General features: G+C 39.5%; 1 protein-coding gene across 3 annotated transcripts in view; it reads right to left on the reverse strand.

The window, feature by feature from the left end:
* Positions 1-20,959, reverse strand: part of LATS1 (large tumor suppressor kinase 1) — a 49,714-nt gene that overhangs the window by 25,488 nt on the left and 3,267 nt on the right. For 2 of the 3 annotated variants that reach the window (XM_042987302.1, XM_042987304.1), the window contains exon 2: positions 3,612-4,100. In XM_042987302.1, the coding sequence (XP_042843236.1) occupies positions 3,612-3,953 (342 nt within the window). In that variant the 5' untranslated portion in view covers positions 3,954-4,100. Of the gene's footprint in view, positions 1-3,611; positions 4,101-13,427; positions 13,444-20,959 lie in introns of those variants that run through there. The other variant, XM_042987303.1, reaches the window with a different exon arrangement.

The raw sequence follows: 20,959 nt of genomic DNA on the forward strand, positions 1-20,959 counted from the left end.
ACTTCCAAACTCTTTCTATGAAGCTAGCATTACCTTGATTCCAAAACCAGACGAAGACCCACTAAAAAGGAGAAAGAACTACACACCAATTTCCCTGATGAACATGTATGCAAAATCCTTGACAAGATACTAGCTAATGGGATCCAACAATACATTAAAAAAATTATTCACCACAACCAAGTGGGATATATACCTGGGATGCAGGGCTGGTTCAATATCCACAAAACAATCAATGTGATATATCACATCAATAAAAGAAAGGACAAGAACCACATGATCCTCTCAACAGATGCAGAGAAACCATCTGACAAAATACAGCATCCTTTCTTGATAAAAACCCTCAAGAAAGTAGGGATGGAAGGATCATACCTCGAGATCATAAAAGCCATATATGAAAGACCCACCATTAATATCATCCTTAATGGGGAAAAAATGAGAGCTTTCCCCCTAAGATCAGGAACACGACAGGGATGTCCACTCTTGCAACTGTTATTCAACATAGTATCGGGAAGTGCTCACCTCAGCAATCAGACAACAAAAAGGAATAAAAGGCATCCAAATAGGCAAAAAGGAAGTCAAACTTTCACTCTTCACAGACGACATGATACTCTATATGGGAAACCCAAAAGATTCCACCAAAAAACTGCTAGAACTGATCCATGAATTCAGCAAAGTCACAGAATATAAAATCAACGTACAGACATTGGTTGCATTTCTATACACCAATAATGAAGCAGAAAGAGAAATCAAGGAATCGATCCCTTTACAATTGCACCAAAAACTATAAAATTTCTACGGATAAACCTAACCAACGGGGTGAAAAATCTATACATTGAAAACTATAGAAAGCTTATGAAAGAAACTGAAGACACACACAAAAAAAGAAAAATATTCCATGCTCCTGGATAGGAAGAACAAATATTATTAAAATATCAACATTACCCAAAGCAATCTGTATATTCGATGCTATCCCTATCAAAGTAACACCAGCATTCTTCACAGAGCCAGAACAAACAATCCAAAAATTTGTATGGAACCACAAAAGACCCTGAATACCCAAAGCAATCCTGAAAAAGAAAACCAAAGCTGCAGGCATCACAATCCCGGACTTCAAGACGTATTACAAAGCTGTAATCATCAAGACAGTATGGTACTGGCACAAAAACAGACACTTAGATCAATGGAACAGAATAGAGAACCCAGAAATGGACCCACAAACGTATGGCCAACTAATCTTTGACAAAGCAAGAAAGAATATTCAATGGAATAAAGACAGTCTCTTCAGCAAGTGGTGATGGGAAAATTGGACAGCGACATGCAGAAAAACGAACCTGGACCACTTTCTTACACCATACACAAAAATAAACTCAAAATGGATGAAAGACCTAAATGTAAGACAGGAAGCCATCAAAATCCTAGAGTAGAAAGCAGGCAAAAACCTTTCTGACATCAGCTGTAGCAACTTCTTAACACGTCTCCAGAGGCAAGGGAAACAAAAGCAAAAATGAACTATTGGGACCTCATCAAGATAAAAAGTTTCTGCACAGCAAAGGAAACAATCAACAAAAGTAAAAGGCAACAGATGCAATGGGAAAGGTATTTGCAAATGACGTATCAGATAAAGGGTTAGTATCCAAAATCTATAAAGAACTTATGAAACTCAACACCCAAAAAAACAAATAATCTCGTGAAGAAATGGGCAAGAGACATGAATAGACACTTTTCCAAAGAAACCATCCAGATGGCTAACAGAAACATAAAAAAAATGCTCAACATCACTCATCATCAGGGAAATACAAATCAAAACCACAATGAGATACAACCTCACACCAGTCAGAATGGCTAAAATTGACAACACACAATTCTGGGGCGCCTGGGTGGCTCAGTTGGTTGAGCTTTCGACTTTGACTCAGGTCATGATCCCATGGTTTGTGAGTTCGAGCCCCATGTTGGTCTCTGTGCTGACAGCTCAGAGCCTGGAGCCTGCTTCCCATTCTGTGTCTCCCTCTCTCTCTGACCCTCCCCCCGTTCATGCTCTCTGTCTCAAAAATAAATAAACATTAAAAAATAAAAAAATAAAAAAAAAAAACAAAAAACACAAGAGGGGCACCTGGGTGGCTCAAGTTGGTTAAGCATCCAACTTCGACTCAGGTCATGATCTCACAGTCCATAGGTTGGAGTTTCCTGTCGGGCTCTGTGCTGACAGCTCAGAGCCTGGAGCCTGCTTTGGATTCTGTGTCTGTCTGTCTGTCTGTCTGTCTGTCTCTCTCTCTCTCTGCCCCTCCCCCACTCACACTCTGTCTCTCTCAAAAATAAATAAACATTAAAAACTTTTTTAGAAATAATAACATAAAATAAATTAACAACACAAGAAACACCAGATGTTGGCAAGGATGCAGAGGAAGAGGATCTCTTTTGCACTGCTGGTGGGAATGCAAAGTGGTGCAGCCACTCTGGAAAACAGTATGAATATTCCTCAAAAAGCTAAAAATAGAACTACCCTATGACCCAGCAATTGCACTAGTATTTATCCAAGGGATACAAGTGTGCTGTTTTGAAAGCGCACATGCACCCCAATGTTTATAGCAGCACCATCGACAATAGCCAAAGTATGGAAAGAGCCCAAATGTCCATCAACAGATGAGTGGAGGGAGAAGATGTGGCACGTATATATACAATGGAGCATTACTCGGCAATCAAAAAGAACGGAATCTTGCCATTTGCAACAACGTGGATAGAACTAGAGGGTATTACGCTAAGTGAAATTAGTCAGAGAAAGACAAGTATCGTATGACTTCATTCATATGTGGAATTTAAGATACAAAACAGATGAACATAAGGGAAGGGAAATCAAAAATAATATAAAAACAGGGAGGGGGACAAAACATAAGAGACTCTTAAATATAAATATCAAACTGAGGGTTGCTGGAGGGGTTGAGGGTGGAGGCATGACTGAATGGGTAAGGGGCATTGAGGGAGACACTTGTTGGGATGAGCACTGGGTATTATACATAGGGGATGAAACACTGGAATCTACTCCAGAAATCATTATTGCACTATATGCTAACTAACTTGGATGTAAATTAAAAAATAAAAAATGAAATAGAACAAAACAAAATAAAACTTCTAAATTCCAGCAGATTGAGCAACATGTAAATTTTTAGTTTTGTGAATGTGGGCCTGAATGTGATGTGAACGTCGCTGCTTAATGAAACCCTGATTATACTTCTTTCTCTGTAGTATAAACTTTAACTTCAAATGTTTCGAGCTGTCATTTCTACACAGCTCCCCAAAGCTCCTACTGCAGGCAGAGAAGTCCCTACCTACTCTGTCTTCCCCTGTGGCTTTCTTCAACAGCACTTACATTCTGACTTCATGACTTGACCTTTTAAGTCCCAGAAACCACAGAGAAAACTAAAGAAATAGTTATTTGATTTTGTTTTACTAATTAATGGAATTGTAAACAACATTCTTTGCTGACAGAGTATACAAATTCGTATACATAGTTAAATTGTCTCAAAGGAATTATTTTGCCAGAAGATCACCTAAAAAGTGTTAGGTAGTAGTCTAAGATAAGAAAAATTCTTTCTTTTCTTTTTAAAAATTCCTACCTCATCAAATCCAGCAGCTTGCAAATCTTGAAGCATTTGTGGATTAACTTCTGAAGTACTCCGACTTGTTTCATTTGCAAACGGTTGTAGAGAGTTTCGAATTTCCAGTAAGGCTTTATGATGGGTCCCGAATTTGGGTGGATTTCTAACTTGTCGAGGATCTTCAGTTGACATTTTACTTATGTTATGCTCAGCTTTAGCAGCATCTGATGGTTTGGATAAATTCCTAAGGGATTCCCGAATTTCTTGCAACATTTGCCGGCTACTGCCAGAGTAGTTACTGGCAGGAAAGGTCTTAGGCCTCATTTGTCTATATCCTTCTGGCTTTTCACTCCTCTTCATGAAAACATCTATATTTATAACCCACACAAAGGACTTCTTTAAGAGCTACTTGATAGATTCAGAGCTTTCTCTTGAGCAAAACTGAAAAAGATCCTTAGCAGAAGTCGCCAGGAATGATGAAATTCTTCACAATCAGAATAATTAACCCTATAAAAGAAAAATAAATAAAAAGTATAAAATGATTAATAAAGTAGTACCATGTATTTGGGGGGAAAATACTGATTTAGTAGTTAGAGACCTGTGTTATAATTCTGGCTCCATTAAGGATGGATGCAACAAGTTAGTTAACCTTTGTGCCAATTTCTTAATCCATAAAATCACCTCAAGTACTGGTTGTGGTGATAAAATGTAATTTTAAGAGTGCTTAGCTGGGGTGCCTGGCTGGCTCGGTTGGAAGAGCATGTGATTGTTGATCTCAGGGTCACTGAATTTGAGCCCCATGTTTGGTGTAGAGAGTACTTAAATAAATTAAAAACTTAAAAAAAAAAAAGTGTGCTTAGTAAGCATATAAAGTATACACAAATGGGGCATCTCGGTGGCTCAGTCAATTAAGTGGCCACCTTCAGCTCATGATCTCATGATTCACGAGTTTGAGCCCCACATTGGGCTCTATGCTGATAGCTCAGAGCCTGAGGCCTGCTTTTTGGATTCTGTGTCTCCCTCTCTCACTGCCCCTCCCCCGCTCATGCTCTGCCTCAGTCTCGCTCTCTCAAAAATCAACATTAAAAAAAAGTATATACAGATATAAGGGATTACTAAGAGAATGATACAATGGACAACCTCTCATCAACTTCACCTTGCAGCTATGATTCTAGATTTTACAAATTAGACTTCAAGTATAAGATTTCTTTAGAAGAAAGGGTACTATTGTTGCTTTAAAAAAGTTTTGAAGCCAGTAGTCCAAAAGATACCTTTACACTTCAAAAACAGATACTTAGGTGTATTTCCCAAACTGTGGACTGGGACTCTAGAGACAGTAAGATTATTAGCGATAGGATGGGGGAAAGGACCTCCATGGACAATATGTCTTATTCCTCACTTAAGGATGAATGTCTTCTAAAACACACTGGAAGAACAGTCATCTAAAGCCTACTTAAATGTCCTCACTGACAGGGAAATCACCAATGCAAGAAAGCCATTCCACTTGTGACCTGCATCAAGTGTTAGAGATATTTTCTTTTGTGGAACATCGTGAAATCCCGCTCAGTGCATACTAGAGCCTGTAACGGGCTGGTGGTGCTAAACACCTCTGCCTACATCCTTACTTAACCATCATCCTAACACCCTGTGAAGCAGGTTTACCATCTTTACTTTGTGTACGAGGAAACTGAGGTTCAGAGAGTTTGGCTAAAACAGTTTGTAAGTGGTACCACTGGGATGGAAACATTGCTGATTATCATATATTAGGAGCCTATTTCTATTCTTATGTATTTTTAAGTAATCTCTACACCCAAAATGGGGCTCGAATTTACAATCCCAAGATCAAGAGTCACATGCTACACCAAGCCAGCTGGGTACCCCATTTCCATTCTTACAAATGTAATCACCATTCACGTTACACAAAAAGCTCTACGGACAGATACAGACACATCCTTCTAGTCATTTAGGGCTCAACCCTATGTCACCTTTTCACCCACCCTTTCTCTGGTAACCTAATTGTCCTATTTTCTTAGTAGTATTCATTACTATCTAAAATTATTTTACTTGTTTAGTTGTTAAATGTTTATCTCCTGAGAACAGAAGACCTTATTTGCCTCATAACCAGTCTGTTCACCACTGATATCAGAGCCTGCCTGACACACAGCGAGTGACATACAATGAATGTATACATTGACAAATGAGAAATAAACGTGTGTCTTCTAAACATCCCCAATTCCTTTAAATGTTCTCTAATTCTAGCCATGTTCTTCTGGATATACTCTAGCTTGTCAAAATCCCAGAGGTGAGAAGAGTAACGGAAAAACAAAAAAATTATTCAAGCATCTGTTCTGTTAATTTTGGCAACGTGAACTCATGCATTTACTTCTCTCAAAAACTGTCTCCTGAGGCATAAAATGGTTGGAGTAACATGGTTTAAGTTAAGGCTTGAATAAGGATTAGGAAAAATGCAATACAACTAAAGGAACACAAGTGTTCGAGGATGAAGTGTGTTCCTTGCAACAGCACCTGTAACGGCAAAACATGCTATCAGTCCCCATGCGCATCAGCACCTGCTGGAGCAAGTCACAGCACATCGATACGTGACGGGGTACCTGGTAAAAAGAATGAAGCGATTCTGTCTAAATGTACTGACAAGAACAGACACCCGTAATATATTCTTAAGCAAAAAGGGCAAGTTTCAAGACTATAGATAAAACAAAGCCATTTTAAAATTAGATTATGGGGGTGCCTGGGCGGCTTGATCGATTAAGCTTCTGACTTTAGCTCCGGTCATGATCTCATGGTTTATGAGTTGGAGCCCTGCATTGGGCTCTGCACCGACAGTGTGGAGTCTGCTTCAGATTCTCTGTCTCCCTCTCTCCCCGCACTCCCTCTCCCAAAAATAAATAAATACACATTAAAAAAATCAACTTTAGGGGCACCTCGGTGGCTCAGTCGGTTAAGTGTCAGACTTCGACTCAGGTCATGATCTCACAGTCCGTGGGTTCAAGCCCCATGTCGGGCTCTGTGCTGACAACTCAGAGCTGCAGTCTGCTTTGGATTCTGATTCTGTGTCTTCTGCTCTCTCTGCCTTTTCCCCACTCGTGTTCGCTCGCTCTCGCTCTCTCTCTCAAAAATAAATAAGCGTTAAAAAATAAAAATAAAATCAAATCAAAAAATAAGACGATGATAGTTGTATTGCTCTGTAAATATACAACCACTGAATTGTATACTTTAAATGAGTAAATTTTATGGTATATAAATTATATCTCAGAGCTGTTAAACACTTTATTTTTAAAAATTCCACTTATGTATATTCATTATATATGCCCATGCACGAATGTTTGCAGCAGGCCTGAAAAAGGATGAAGTCCTGAAGTAGACCATCAAAGCACAGTTTCCTGATGACTTCAGCTCAACAATCAGTACTTTTGTGATACAGTTCTTAATTAGTTATGATCGATCCAATTCTACTTGACAAGCAGCCCACATTTCTCCATTTTGTAAAAACAAAAACTGTCATTTTGTTGCTGAAAATTACACATATTCTGTCTACAACAGAACCCAATCTACTGATAATTACTTCATAAATGAAAGACTGACACGTCTTGTGCTCTTATGAAGAAAGCTGGTCCCTAATGTGTATTTTTCCTAAGCATTCCCAAAATATTAATAGCTTACTAATGAAATTTTTCTAGGTTTCACATTTAGCTCACGAGTCTAAAATCTGCGGAATTCCCCTTTTCGCCCTTTCTGAAAGTGAAGGTATTTTCCACTCCCAGTTCCGGAACCCATCATTTCTCCGCAATCAAGGATTAACAATGGCAGTTGTGCAGGGGCGCCTGGGTGGCTCAGTCAGTTAAGCGTCTGACTTCGGCTCAGGTCGTGATCTCACGGATTGTGAGTTCAAGCCCCACACTGGGGTCTGTGCTGACAGCTCCAGAGCCTGGAGCCTGCTTCAGATTCTGTGTCTCCCTCTCTGTTCCTCTCCCGCTTGCGTGCTCTCTCTCTCTCTCAAAAATAAATAAAGATTTTTTAAAACTTCAAAAAAGACCAATAGCAGTTGTGCAATGTCATGTGTCACTTCGCTCAATAATTGGGTTACATTTCATTCATAGCATCTAAGCATTCCTTTAATACCTCACTTATTTTGGGTTTCAACTCTTTCCAAAATCATTCTCCTTGATAAAGAAAAAAAAACAAAAACAAAAAACAAAAAACCCAAAAAACAAAAACAACCATAATTTGCTCCTGTCAATATACAGTATTTGCTTCCATTGCTAACACAAAACTTGGTAAACGATAGCAGCCGTGCAAAAATACCTGTTGAGCTAATAAACACCAGTGACTTATCCTTTCCTTTTACTCTTAAAAATCTATAATCAGTTTTTTTTAATTATACAAAGATGCATCCTTACTGAAAAATATAAATATTATAGAATTACGTAAAGTAGAAGTCCCTCATAACTCACCTCCCTCAATATAAGAATCACTATAGTAGGCTGAATAATGGCATCCTAAAAGATATCTAGTTCCTAATCCCTAGAATCTTTAAATGTTATCTTATTTGGAAAAAGGGACTTTGCAGATGTCATTAAGGATTTTGAGATGGGAAGATTATTATAGATTATTCAGGTAAGCAGTATGCACAATTATAAGTGTTCTGAAAGGGAAGGGGAGATCTGATACAAACAGAAGGGGAAGAGGTAATGTGACCATGGGGACAGAGGTGGATTGGTGTGGCCAGAAGCCAAGGAATGTTGGCAGCCAAAGTGGCAAGGAACAGCTTTTCTCCTAGAGCCTCTGGAAGGAGAACAGCCTTGTCAACACCTTGATTTTGGGCCAGTGATACTGATTTTGGATTTCTAGCCTCTAGAACTGTGAGAGAATAAATGTGTGTGTGTGTGTTTTTAAGCCATCAACGTTGTAGTAATTTGCTATAAGCCTCAGGAAACTAATACAACCACTATTAATACTACATGGGGCTAAAAGATACATGAAAAGATGTTCAACATCATTCATAATCAGGGAAATGCAAATCAAAACCACAGTAAGATATCAAGTCATACCTGTCAGAATGGCTAAAATCAAAAGACAAGAAATAACAAATATTGATGAGGATGTTGGAAAAGAGGAGTCCTTGTGCATGCTGGTGAGAATGTAAATTGGTGCAGCCACAGTGGAAAACAATATGGAATGCAAATAGCATATAATCCAGTAATTTCATTACTGAGTATTTACCCAAAGAAAATGAAAACACTAACTCAAAAAGATATATGTACCCCTATGTTTATTGCATTATTTATAGTAGCCAAGATATGGAAACAACCTAGATGTCCAATGACAGATGAAGGGATAAGGACGATGTAGTCTATATACACAATGTAATATTACTCAGCCATTAAAAAAAAAAAAATGAGAACTTGCCATCTGTGACAACATGGATGGACCTGAAGAATATTATGCTAAGTGAAATAAGTCAGAGAGAGACAATATGTAGAATCTGAAAAAAACAAGTGAACAAAACCCCCCAAAACCCTCATAAATACAGAGAGCAAACTGACAGTTGTCAGAGGGGTGGGGGTGGAGAATGGGCAAAATGGATGAAGGAGACATAGGCTGGGAGGTATAGGCTTTCAGTTATAGAATATGTCAGCCACGAAGATGAAAGGCACAGTATAGAGAATATGGTCAGTGCTATTGTATGGTGACAGATGGTAGCTACACTGTGGTAAGCAAAGCATAACATCTAGTTGTCCAAACTGTATACCTGAAACTAATGTAGCAGAGCATCAACTCTAGTTCAATTAAAAACATTTTTTTAAGGGTGACTGGCTGGCTCAGTCAGTGGAAAGTCCACTCTTGATCTCAGAGTTGTGGGTTTGAACCTCATGTTGGGGCTAAAGATTACTTTAAAATCTTTAAAAAAGTGTTCTTAAATACTACATATACTTGGGGCACCTGGGTGGCTCAGTCGGTTGGGTGTCCAACTTCGGCTCAGGTCATGATCTCACAGTCTGTAGGTTCGAGCCCCGCATCGGGCTCTGTGCTGACAGCTTGGAGCCTGGAGCCTGCTTCAGATTCTGTGTCTCCCCCTCTTTCTGCCCCTCCCATGCTCATGCTCTCTCTGTCTCTCAATAGTGAATAAATGTTTAAAAAAATTAAAATACTGCATATAACATAATACTACTATTAGTCAAAATGGGATCACAAAACATGACATCATTCTTTTACATAATATGTTAATTTATAAGAGAAGGTGTTGCCCACACTTATCTGACCAAAGCACGTTTTTTCCCTCAGAGCATTTCATGAGATTCATTCCTATGGAATACATTTTAGAAAATGCTGGGCCAGGGGCACTTGGGTGGCTAAGTTGGTTCAGCATCCAAGTTTAGCTCAGGTCATGATCACCCGGTCTGTGAGCTGGAGCCCCACATCAGACTCCGTGCTGACAGCTCAGAGCCTGGAGCCTGCTTTGGACTCTGTGTCTCCCTCTCTCTCTCTGCCCCTCCCCTGCTCACACTCTGTCTCTCAAAAATGAATAAACATTAAGAAAGAAAGAAAGAAAGAAAGAAAGAAAGAAAGAAAGAAAGAAAGAAAGAAAGAAAGAAAATAAATGCTGGACCAGAATCATTCTAATCCTATATTCTGTATCTCTGTACTTGAATAATGTAATTTGTAACACTGCTAACATGTGAGTATACAATGGTCACAGAAATAACGGAGTTCTGGTATATGTGTAATAATGTGTTTTTTAAGTTAAAATAAATAAAAAATTAGTTTATGCTTTATCTCTTTCATCTACATGTTGTAATACTTATGAATAAAATATGATGTCTGAATTTATTTCAATATAATTCGGTTTTGTGGTGAACTGCATGGAAACACGGATGAGACAAAGCACCGGGTAACTGTTGTAGCTGGCTGAGGGGCACATGAGAGTTATACTATCCTCCTTACTTTTGTGTATGCTTGAAATTTTCTGAAACAGAAATGCTCTGGATCTTGCAATGGTTCTGCTGCAAATTACTCTTACTCATATACAAACCACACCAAGAACACAAAGGATTTCTTTAAAGGAACCATTTGGGGCACTTGGGTGGCTCTGCTGGTTGAGTGTCTGACTCTTGATTTTGGCTCAGGTCATGGGATAAGCCCTGCGTCAGGCTCCGTGCTGAGTGTGGAGGCTGCTTAAGATTCTCTCTTTCTCTCCCTCTCCCCCTGCCCTGTCCGCCCCTGGAGCGCTCTCTTTAAAAAAAAAAAAGAATAAATTAAAAAAATTAAGAAGCCATTAATACCATGCAACAACATCATTTCTTGTTGTTTTTTTTTAACATCATCATTTCAGCATTTTCTTTTCAGGGAAAAAATAACACAAACATTACATTTAAACATTCATGAAGTCAGAAGTCAGGTAATCCACACCATCTGATTTCCGTAATGATGGAAAGGAGGAAATGTGGCAGATCTTTATCCAACTGCTGTTGACAAATCTTTGTGCCAGAGTCTATTTTCACATACTGCCCTCTACTTCCCAAATTAGTTCTGGTCAAAGCCCTGTGAGCGGATGTAACTAATGTGTCAATTCTGGGCTGGGGCAGTTAAAAGCCCGTTCTTCTCCATCTCTCTCTTTCTGCTTCAGTGACGATACTGGTCACTTTTTGAGATGGTAGCTTCGCAATATGCAGTGAATGTGGGTCCTTAAGCCACTACTTAAGCTTCCCACTGAACTCCGCTGGGGTCTGTGTGAGCAAAATAGGAATCTGTTGTGTCACCTCACTGATATTTTGCGATTTTACCACAAAACCACCTAAGATTCTTGTGGAAATAAAGACAACCTAAAGCAAGCAGAGTCTATTAAGAGCTTGCCATAGCAAGGGAGTCAGCCACGGTCTCTTTGGCAGAGACTCAAAGGCAGGCAGGGGAGTAGAAAAGCTTCAAACTGAATAAAACGGAAGACTTCAGGTATGCTCTGGTTGTCGGCTGTTGCCACAAGGAAGCTGGAGGCCAGCTAACCTGAAGCAGGACATCCTATGTAATTGGTTGACGGATATATGTCTTTCTCTGGTAAGTTCTGCGTCAGAAGGGGGCAGTTACTGACCAAGACCTGGCCGTTTGGGCCTACTGCTACTGAGGCTCTGGGTCACAGTTCTATTTTCACATATGATCTGGCCATTGTCTATCTGTATATTTAGTCTCTCATTCTCCTAATAGAGAAATTGGTACCTATAAGTGAGGTGCTATTATAACAAATACCTAATAGAGTACTGACTTAGTAGTCAGGCTGAGGGCTTCAAAGAAAGTGATACTGGAGGCTGGAAAAATGAAGAACCATGTTTTACAGTGGCAAAATATTTGATAAAGCTGTTGCCGTTATAACTTGTAAGATGACAGAGTCTACTAAATTTGCAGTTCCATAAAGAGTCTGAAAAAGAGAATCTTAGAAGTGCACTTTGGCTGCTACTGGCTATTTGGCAAAGTATTATAAATGAGAAAAGAAGCAGCTGATTTGCAAGCAGAAATAGGAAGGAATAGAAAGAGTTTAGAAACTAAAGTCTTGCAGGGTTGGAAAGCAGCTTGCTTCTAGGCCCCAAACAAGAAGAGATGGGAATAAAAGGCTGAGTACAGAGGCCCACTGGAATCTCTCAGCTGACTAAAGTACTTCAGTGGTAAAAAAAAATAAATAAATAAATAAATAAAATAAAATAAAATAAAATAAAATAAAATAAAATAAAATAAAAATAAAAATAAAAATAAAAAATAAAACCACATGAAGGGGATGGCCTCCCCTTAAATAACCAACTGAGAAGAGAAATGGGAGCTCTCCAATCTTTGAATGACATTACTAACACATGTGAACTTCAGTTACGGACACATGGAACTGACTGGAATTAAACACATCAGCGGCTTATAACTTTGAGGAAACTGTTTTTGTTAAAGTTTGTTTTTGTTGTTATATAAACCACTCAGGCTCAGACTAAAAATAGTCTTTCACTATTCACAATTTAAACCCCTTGGGTTCCCAATTCCCACAAACCGGAAACTCGATGAGAAAGATTTGCACTTTCCAAAGAGGGACTATTCATTCCCCCAAAGCTCACACTTCATATGAGGCCAAGGATAATAATGAAAAAAGAATTCCAAGGAGGTTCTTGGAGTACAATGGCCAAGAGTCATAGAGAACAATGAATGAGGGAGTTCTTTCCATATAATTGAATTAAGGCCCAGTCAAGGAATCTCCCCTACTTCCAAGGCAGGTTGCTTTCACAAGACCCGCCTACAGAAATTTCAAAATTATTATAGATCAGCAATTGCTATTTCCTATTCTTCTCCTTTTCTAACAGTAGCGTTTATTACGGCTCCGTGTCATACTATTGTGTACTGTGGTGAGTAAATCAGTGAGAGAGGGACGGAGGGAAGGGCAAAGAGTAAAAGCAAAGGTAACTGAACAGGTCTCTGGAGCAAAAGAAACCATATTTGGACCCAAAGAGGACATTACTGGACATATCGACCACAGGGCCTATGAATCTAGCTACTGGTGCTTAGGACACAATATACTAGCAAAAGAATTACGTAATACAACAAACATCTTACAGTAAGTACAATATTTTCTTGATTCTAAAATACATGCTTTTCCATATTCTGATATTTCTGAAGTTGAATATATCTTACAGTCTTTCTTTCTATATTTCTTTATAAGATTTTAAAGTAATCTCTACACTCAACATGGGGCTCAAACTTACAACCCTAAGATCAAGAGTTGCACACTCTACTGACTGAGCCAGCCAGGCACTCCTTAAAGTCAATATTTAAAGAAATTCTGGGGCTCACCTGGGTGGCTCCATCGGTTAACCATCCAACTCCGGCTCAGGTCATGATGTCACAGTTTCTGAGTCTGAGCCCCGCATCAGGCTGTGCTGACAGTGCAGAGCCTGGAGCTTGCTTCGAGTTCTTTGTCTCCCTCTCTCTCTGCCCCTCCCCTACTGGAGCTCTGTCTCTCTCAAAAATAAACAAACATTAAATATATATATATTTAAAGAAATTCTGGGGGCGCCTGGGTGGCTCAGTCGGTTAAGCGGCCGACTTCGGCTCAGGTCACGATCTCGCGTTCCGTGAGTTCGAGCCCCGCGTCCGGCTCTGTGCTGACAGCTCAGAGCCTGAAGCCTGTTTCAGATTCTGTGTCTCCCTCTCTCTCTGCCCCTCCCCTGTTCATGCTCTGTCTCTCTCTGTCTCAAAAATAAATAAACGTTAAAAAAAATTAAAAAAAAAAAAAAAAAATTCTGTCAGCTCCAAAGCAGAGAAGTTCTAGAACAGCAGACAGTCCACATAGCTAACCTGATCATAAATAAAAGGTGAAATTTCCTTGTCACTTCCACTGTGTTATTTTCATCGGCAGCACCACATATGGTTGAATCTGGACCCTTAATTAATGGTCAAAATGTCTTCAAAAAGATTCCACTATGACGTAGCATTATGTATTCAGGAATTGTCACCCAATAGGCAATGCAATTAAAGATATAAACAACTGTCAAATTTAGATGAGATCACAAAATTGTCAAAGAGATTCAAGTACAAACACTCAAACATGAACTTTCAAAGCCTTTTGAGTTATCAGAAGATGTTTTATTTCCAGCAGTAACTCACTCAACTAAGGAAAAAAAATAGTTTAAGCAAAAAGAAAAGACAAAACCTCAGAATTTGTCAACATGCCGCAAAATCATAAAAACAATAAAAGCAGCATGTCACCATGTTATGTGTTAACTATCCCCAAGCCCCAAGAAATTCAGAAGAATCCTAGATTCTGAATGTGAAGAAGGCTGAGATTCAAACTTCATCATGACCAAAAAAAAAAAAAAAAAAAAAAGGGTATACAATTGACAGGATAAATGTATGCTGCTGAAGGTTAATAAAAACTATGTTTAAGGGCACCTAGCTGCCTCAGTGGGTGGAACATGTGACTCTTATCTTGGGGTTGTAAGTTTGAGCTCCACAATGGGCATAGAGATTACTTATGAAAAAAAAATTTAAGAAATACTATTGAAAAAATTAATTACAAAAACAAAAACTACATAGGGCACGTGGGTGGCTCAGTCAGCTGAGTGACCAACTCTTGATTTTGGTTCAGGTCATGATCTCATGGTTTCATGAGTTCGGGCCCCATGTGGGCTCTGAGTGGGCTCTGTTTGAGCTCTGTGTTGGCAGTGAAAAGCCCGCTTGGGATTCCCCCTCTTTCTCTGTCCCTCCTCCCCCAACAAACAAACAAACAAACAAACAAACAAACAAACAAAAACCCCTATGTTTATTTTCCTTTCCCTGAAATACTGTTACTAAACAGATGACTTCTGACTTACTGTTTAGAATTTCTTGAAACAGAAAATATGACAATTCAACCTCATCCTTTTTCATAATTATATATTGAATTACTTCATGTAGATGTATTATAATTTATCTATCCCCTACTCATGGGCATTTAGGTTCTTTCCAATTTTTTCTATTATAACATTTCAAACACTGATAACTTGAGTATTATTGGTAAAATTCTAGTTCTGAGGATTGGTGGGGAGTTCATGAATGTTCCTCTTTTATGATCATAGCTTACATGTATATAACATATTCCTTGTAAATATTAAATTAGTTCATAAAAATGTGACAATAAAAACTGTTGTGCAAACACTGTTAAGCATTTCCATTTTTTTCTAAAATGTTTATTTTTGAGAGAGAGTGAGCACAAGCAGGGAGGAATGAAGACAGAGAGGGAGACACAGAATCTGAAGCAGGTTCCAGGCTCTTTGCTGTCAGCACAGAGCCTCATGCAGGGCTGGAACCCACCAACCTTGAGATCATGACCTGAGCTGAAGGTGGATGCTTAACTGACTGAGCCACCTAGTTAAGCATTTCCCCAGTTAAGCCCCAGTTAATGCCCCAGTTAGGCATTTCACTTGAGATAAATTCCCAGAACTGGAATTACTGCATCAAAGAGAATGCATACAGGCATATCTAGTTTTATTTGGCTTCACTTTACTGTGCTTCACAGATGCTTCATTTTTTTTTTTTTTTTTTTAACAAATTGAAGGTTTCTGGCAACCTTGCCTTGAACAAGTCTATTGTCACCATTTTTCCAACAGCATTTGCTCACTTCATGTCTCTGTGCTATACTTTGGTAATTCTTACAATATTTTAAAACCTTTCGTTATTATTATACTTGTTATGGTGATCTGTGATCAGTGATCTCTGATGTTATTACTGTAACTGATTCAGTGCACCATGAACCACACCCATAGAAGACAGCAAACTTGACAAATGTTGCAGGGGTTCTGACTGCTCCACCGACCAGCCATTCCCCCATCTCCTCAGGCATCCCTGTTGCCTGAGACACAACAATATTGGTATCAGGGAAATTAATAACCTTATAATGGCTTCTAAGTGTTCAAGTGAAAGGATTTAGCTTTAAATCATAAGCTAAAAATGACTAGGGTGCCTGGATGGATCAGTTGGTTAAGCATCCAGCGTCGGCTCAGGTCATGATCTCACGGTTTGTGAGCCTGAGCCCCACACTGGGCTCTGTGCTGACAGCCTGGAGCCTTCTTGGAATTCTCGCTCTCCCTCTCTATCTCTCTCCGCCCCTCCCCTGCTTGTGCTCTCTCCCCAAATAAATAAATAAACTTAAAAAAAAAAAAAAAAGCTAAAAATGATTAAGCTTAGTGAGGAAGTCGTGTCAAAAGTTGACAGGCCAAAAGCCAGGCCTCTTGCACCAAACAGTTAGCTAAGTTGTGAACGCAAAAAAAAAGTTTTTAAAGGAAATGAAAAGTGCTACTCCAAGGGCAGCTGGCTGGCTCAGTTGGTAGAAGCATGTGACTCTTGATCTCAGGCTTGTAAGTTCAAGCCCCACATTGGGTATAGAGATTACTTAAAAATAAAAATCTTTAAAATAAATTTAAAAAATAAATAAAAGTGCTACTGCAGTGACTGCATGAATGATAAGAAAGCGAAATACCCTTATTGCTGAATATGGAGAAAGTTTTGGTGGTCTGTACAGCAGACCAAACCAGTCACAATATTTTAAGCCAAAGCCTAATCCAGAGCAAGGCCCGAAGTGTCTTCAATTCTGTGAAGGCTGAGAGGTAAGGAAGGTGCAGAAGAAAAGTTTGAAGCCAGCAGAGGTAGGTTCATGACGTTTAAGGAAAGAAGCCATCTCCACAACATGGAAGTGCAAGGTAAGGCAGCAAGTACTGATGTAGAAAGCACATCAAGTGATCCAGAGAATCTAGCTAAGATAATCGAAGTGGCTACACTGAACAACAGATTTGCACTGGAGATGAAACAACTTTCTATTGGAAGAAGATGCCATCTAGGCCTTTCATAGCTAGAGAGAAGTCAATGCCTGGCTTCAAAGTCCAAAAAACAGGCTGACTGTCTTGTTAGAGGCCAATGCAGCTGGTGACTTTAAGGTGAGGCCAATGTTCATTTACCATTCCAACAGTCCTAGGGCCCTTAATTATGCTAAATCTACTCTGCCCCTGCTCTGTAAATGGAAAAACAAAGCCCTGATGACAGAACATCTGTTTACAATATGGTTTACTGAATGTTTTAAGCCCACTGCTGAGACCTACTGCTCAGAAAAAAAGATTCCTTTCAAAATATTACTGTACACTGACAATGTATCTGGTCACCCAAGAGCTCCGATGGAGACGTACAATGAGATTTATCTTATTTTTGTGCCTGCTAACACAACATCCATTCTGCAGCCCGTGGTCAAGGAGTCATTTCAACTTTCAAGTAAGGCTACAGCTGCCACAAACAGTGATTCCTCTGATAGATCCAGACAAAATACATTGAAAACCTTCTGGAAATGATTTACCATTCTAGATGTCATTAAGAACATTCATAATTCATGTAAAGAGCTCAAAATAACAACCTTAACAGGAGTATGGAAGAAGTTGATCCCAATACTTAGGGATGCTTTTGAGAGGTTCAAGACTTCAGTGGAGGAAGTTAACTACAGATGTGGTGGAAATAGCAAGAGAACTAGAATTAGAAGAGGAGCCTGAAGGGGCACAAGGGTGGCTCAGTTGGTTGAGCATCTGACTCCTGGTTTCAACTCAGGTCATGAGCTCACGGTTCATGGGTTTGAGCCCCATGTTGGGTTGGGCTCTGCGTGGGCAGTGCTAGAGCCTGCTTGGGATTCTCTCTCTGCACCCCCCTCCCAAATAAACTTAAAAAAAAAAAAAAAAAAAAAAGAAGTGAAGCTTGAAGATGTGACTGAATGGCTACAATCTCATGATAAAACTTTAATGGATAAGGGGTGGCTTCTTATGGATAAGCAAGGAAAATAGTTTCTTGAGATGGAATCTACTGATGGTAAAAATACTAGGAAAATTATTGAAATAACAAGAAAGGATTTAGAAACTGAGTTTCTCAGTTGAGAAAGCAGTGGCAAGCTTTGAGAGGATTGGCTCCACTACTGAAAGAAGTTCTACAATGGATAAAGTGCTATCAAACAGCTTCACATGCTACAGAGAAATTGTTTATGAAAGGAAGAGTCAATTAGTACAGCCAACTTCACTATTTTCTTATTGTAAGAAATTGCCACAGCCACCCCAACCTTCAGCAACTGCCACCCTGGTCAGCAGCCATCAACATCAAGGTAAGACCTTCCACCAGCAGAAAGATTAGGACTTGCTAAAAGCTCAGATGATGGTCAGCACTTTTTAGCAATAATGTATTTTTTTTTTAATATATGAAATTTATTGTCAAATTGGTTTCCATACAACACCCAGTGCTCATCCCAACAGGTGCCCTCCTCAATATCCATCACCCACCCTCCCCTCCCTCCAACCCCCCATAGCAATAATGTATTTTTAAATTAAGGTGTATACATTGTCTTTGTAGACACAATGCTACTGCATTATCAGTAGACTACAATATAGCATAAACATGATTTATATGCACTGGAAAACCAAAAAGTTCATGTGGCTCATTTTACTGCAATATTTGTTTTATTGCAGTGGTTTGGGAACTAAACCCACATATCTTCAAGGGATGCAGGTATTTAAAATCCTGACATTTGGGGGTGCCTGGGTGCCTCAGTTGGCTAAGTGTCCGACTCTTGCTTTCAGCTCAGGTCACGATCTCACATTTGTGAGATCAAGCCCCAAGTTGGGCTCTGCACTGGGCATGAAGCCTGCTTAAGATTTTCTCCTCCCTCTGTCCTTCCTCCACACACACTTTCATAAATAAATAAATAAATAAATACATACATACATAAATACTAAAACCAAAAATATAATTAACAACAAGCGTTGGCAAGGATGTGGAGAAAAAGGAACCCTCTTGCACTGTTGGTGGGAATGCAAACTGGTGCAGCTACTCTAGAGAACAGTTCCTCAAAAAGTTAAAAATAGAACTACCCTTAGATCAAGTAAATGCACCACTGGGTATTTACCTCAGAAATATAAAAACACTAATTCAAAGGGATACATGCACTCCTATGTTTATAGTAGTATTATTTACAATAGCCAAATTGGAAGCAGCCCAAGTGTCCATCAACTGTCCATCAATAGATGCATCGATAAAGATGTGGTTCATATCTTTATCACAGGAATATTACACAGCCATAAAAAAGAATGAAATCTTGAATTTAAAGATTTTTTTTTTTTAACGTTTATTTATTATTGAGACAGAGGGAGACAGAGCATGAATGGGGGAGGGTCAGAGAGAGGGAGACACAGAATCTGAAACAGGCCCCAGGCTCTAAGCTGTCAGCACAGAGCCCGACGCGGGGCTCGAACTCACGGACCGCGAGATCATGACCTGAGCTGAAGTCGGCCGCTTAACCAACTGAGCCACCCAGGCGCCCCTGAAATCTTGAATTTAAAAGGACATGAATGTAGCTAGACAGTATAATGCTAAGTGAAATAAGTCCACCAGAGAAAGACAAATACCATATTTCACTTATATGTGGAATTTAAGAAACTAAAACAAATAAGCAAAAGGAACAAAAAAAGGGTGAGACAAACCAAGAAACAGACTCTTCACCATAGAAAACAAACTGATAGTTACCAGAGGGGAGGTGGGTAAAACAACCAACGGGGATTAAGGAGTGCACTTGCTGTGATGAGCACTGGGTGCTGTATGGCATTTTTGAATCACTATATTGTATATCTATAACATAACACCGTATGTTAATGATACTGGAGTTGAGAATTAAAATTTTTTTAAGTTTATTTGAGAGAGGGAGAGAGAGCACGTATGCACGCGCACACGAGTAGAGGAAGGGCAGAGAGGAAGAGAGAGAATCCCAAGCAGCCTCTGCACTGTCAGCACAGAGCTGGATGCAGGGGCTTGAACCCACTAACCATGAAATCATGACCTGAGCCAAAATCCAGAGTTGGACGCTTAACCGAATGAGCCACCCAGGCGCTCCTGAAATAAAATTTTTTAAAAAGGAAAAAAAATAAAGGAAAAGATATGCCAAAAAATAAAATAAAATCCTGACAGTGTCAAATTGCCTTCCACAAAGGTATATTAATTTACAATTCTTCCAAACAAGGTATGGTCAACACTGGCATTAACAAATCTTAGTAATCTTTGCTAATAGCAAATGTGAAAATTCAGATTAATAATCGGTAAAGAGAATTTAAAAAAAAAATTTTTTTTTTTACATTTATTTATTTTTAAGAGACAGAGAGAGACAGAACACAAGTTGGGGGAGGGGCAGAGAGAGAAGGAGACACAGAATCCGAAGCAGGCTCCAGGCTCTGAGCCGTCAGCACAGAGCCTGATGTAGGGCTCGAACTCACAAACCGTGAGATCAGGACCTGAGTCGAAGTCGGACGCTTAACCGACTGAGCCACCCAAGAGCCCCTGGTAAAGAGAATTTTTTTAAGTTTATTTATTTTGAGAGAGAGAAAAAGACAGTGTGAGTGGGGGAGGGGCAGAGAGAGAGGGAGAGAGCGAGAATCCCAAGTTCTGATAGTGCAAAGCCCAATGAGGAGCTCAAACTCACACACTGTGAGAGCATGACCTGAGCTGAAATCAAGAGTTGGACACTTAACTGAGCTACCCAGGTGCCCTGGTAAAGAGAATTTTTAAAAGAACTCTTCAAGGCAAAATAGCTTACCACTAACTCATGTTACACTGGTGCCAGATTAATCTCTCTAATAAATAGTTCTGATCATGTCAATTCCTTACTCCAGAACTTCAATGATTCCTTTAACTTAGTGATTAAAAAGCAATGGAGGGGTGCCTGGGAGGCTTAGTGGGTTGAGTGTCAGACTCGAGTTCAGCTCATGTCGTGATCCCACAGTCCTGAGATCAAGCTCTACATCAAGCTTGGTGCTGAGTGTGGAGTCTGCTTGGGATTC

Source organism: Panthera tigris, chromosome B2, assembly GCF_018350195.1.
Source record: "Panthera tigris isolate Pti1 chromosome B2, P.tigris_Pti1_mat1.1, whole genome shotgun sequence".
NCBI lineage: Eukaryota > Metazoa > Chordata > Mammalia > Carnivora > Felidae > Panthera > Panthera tigris.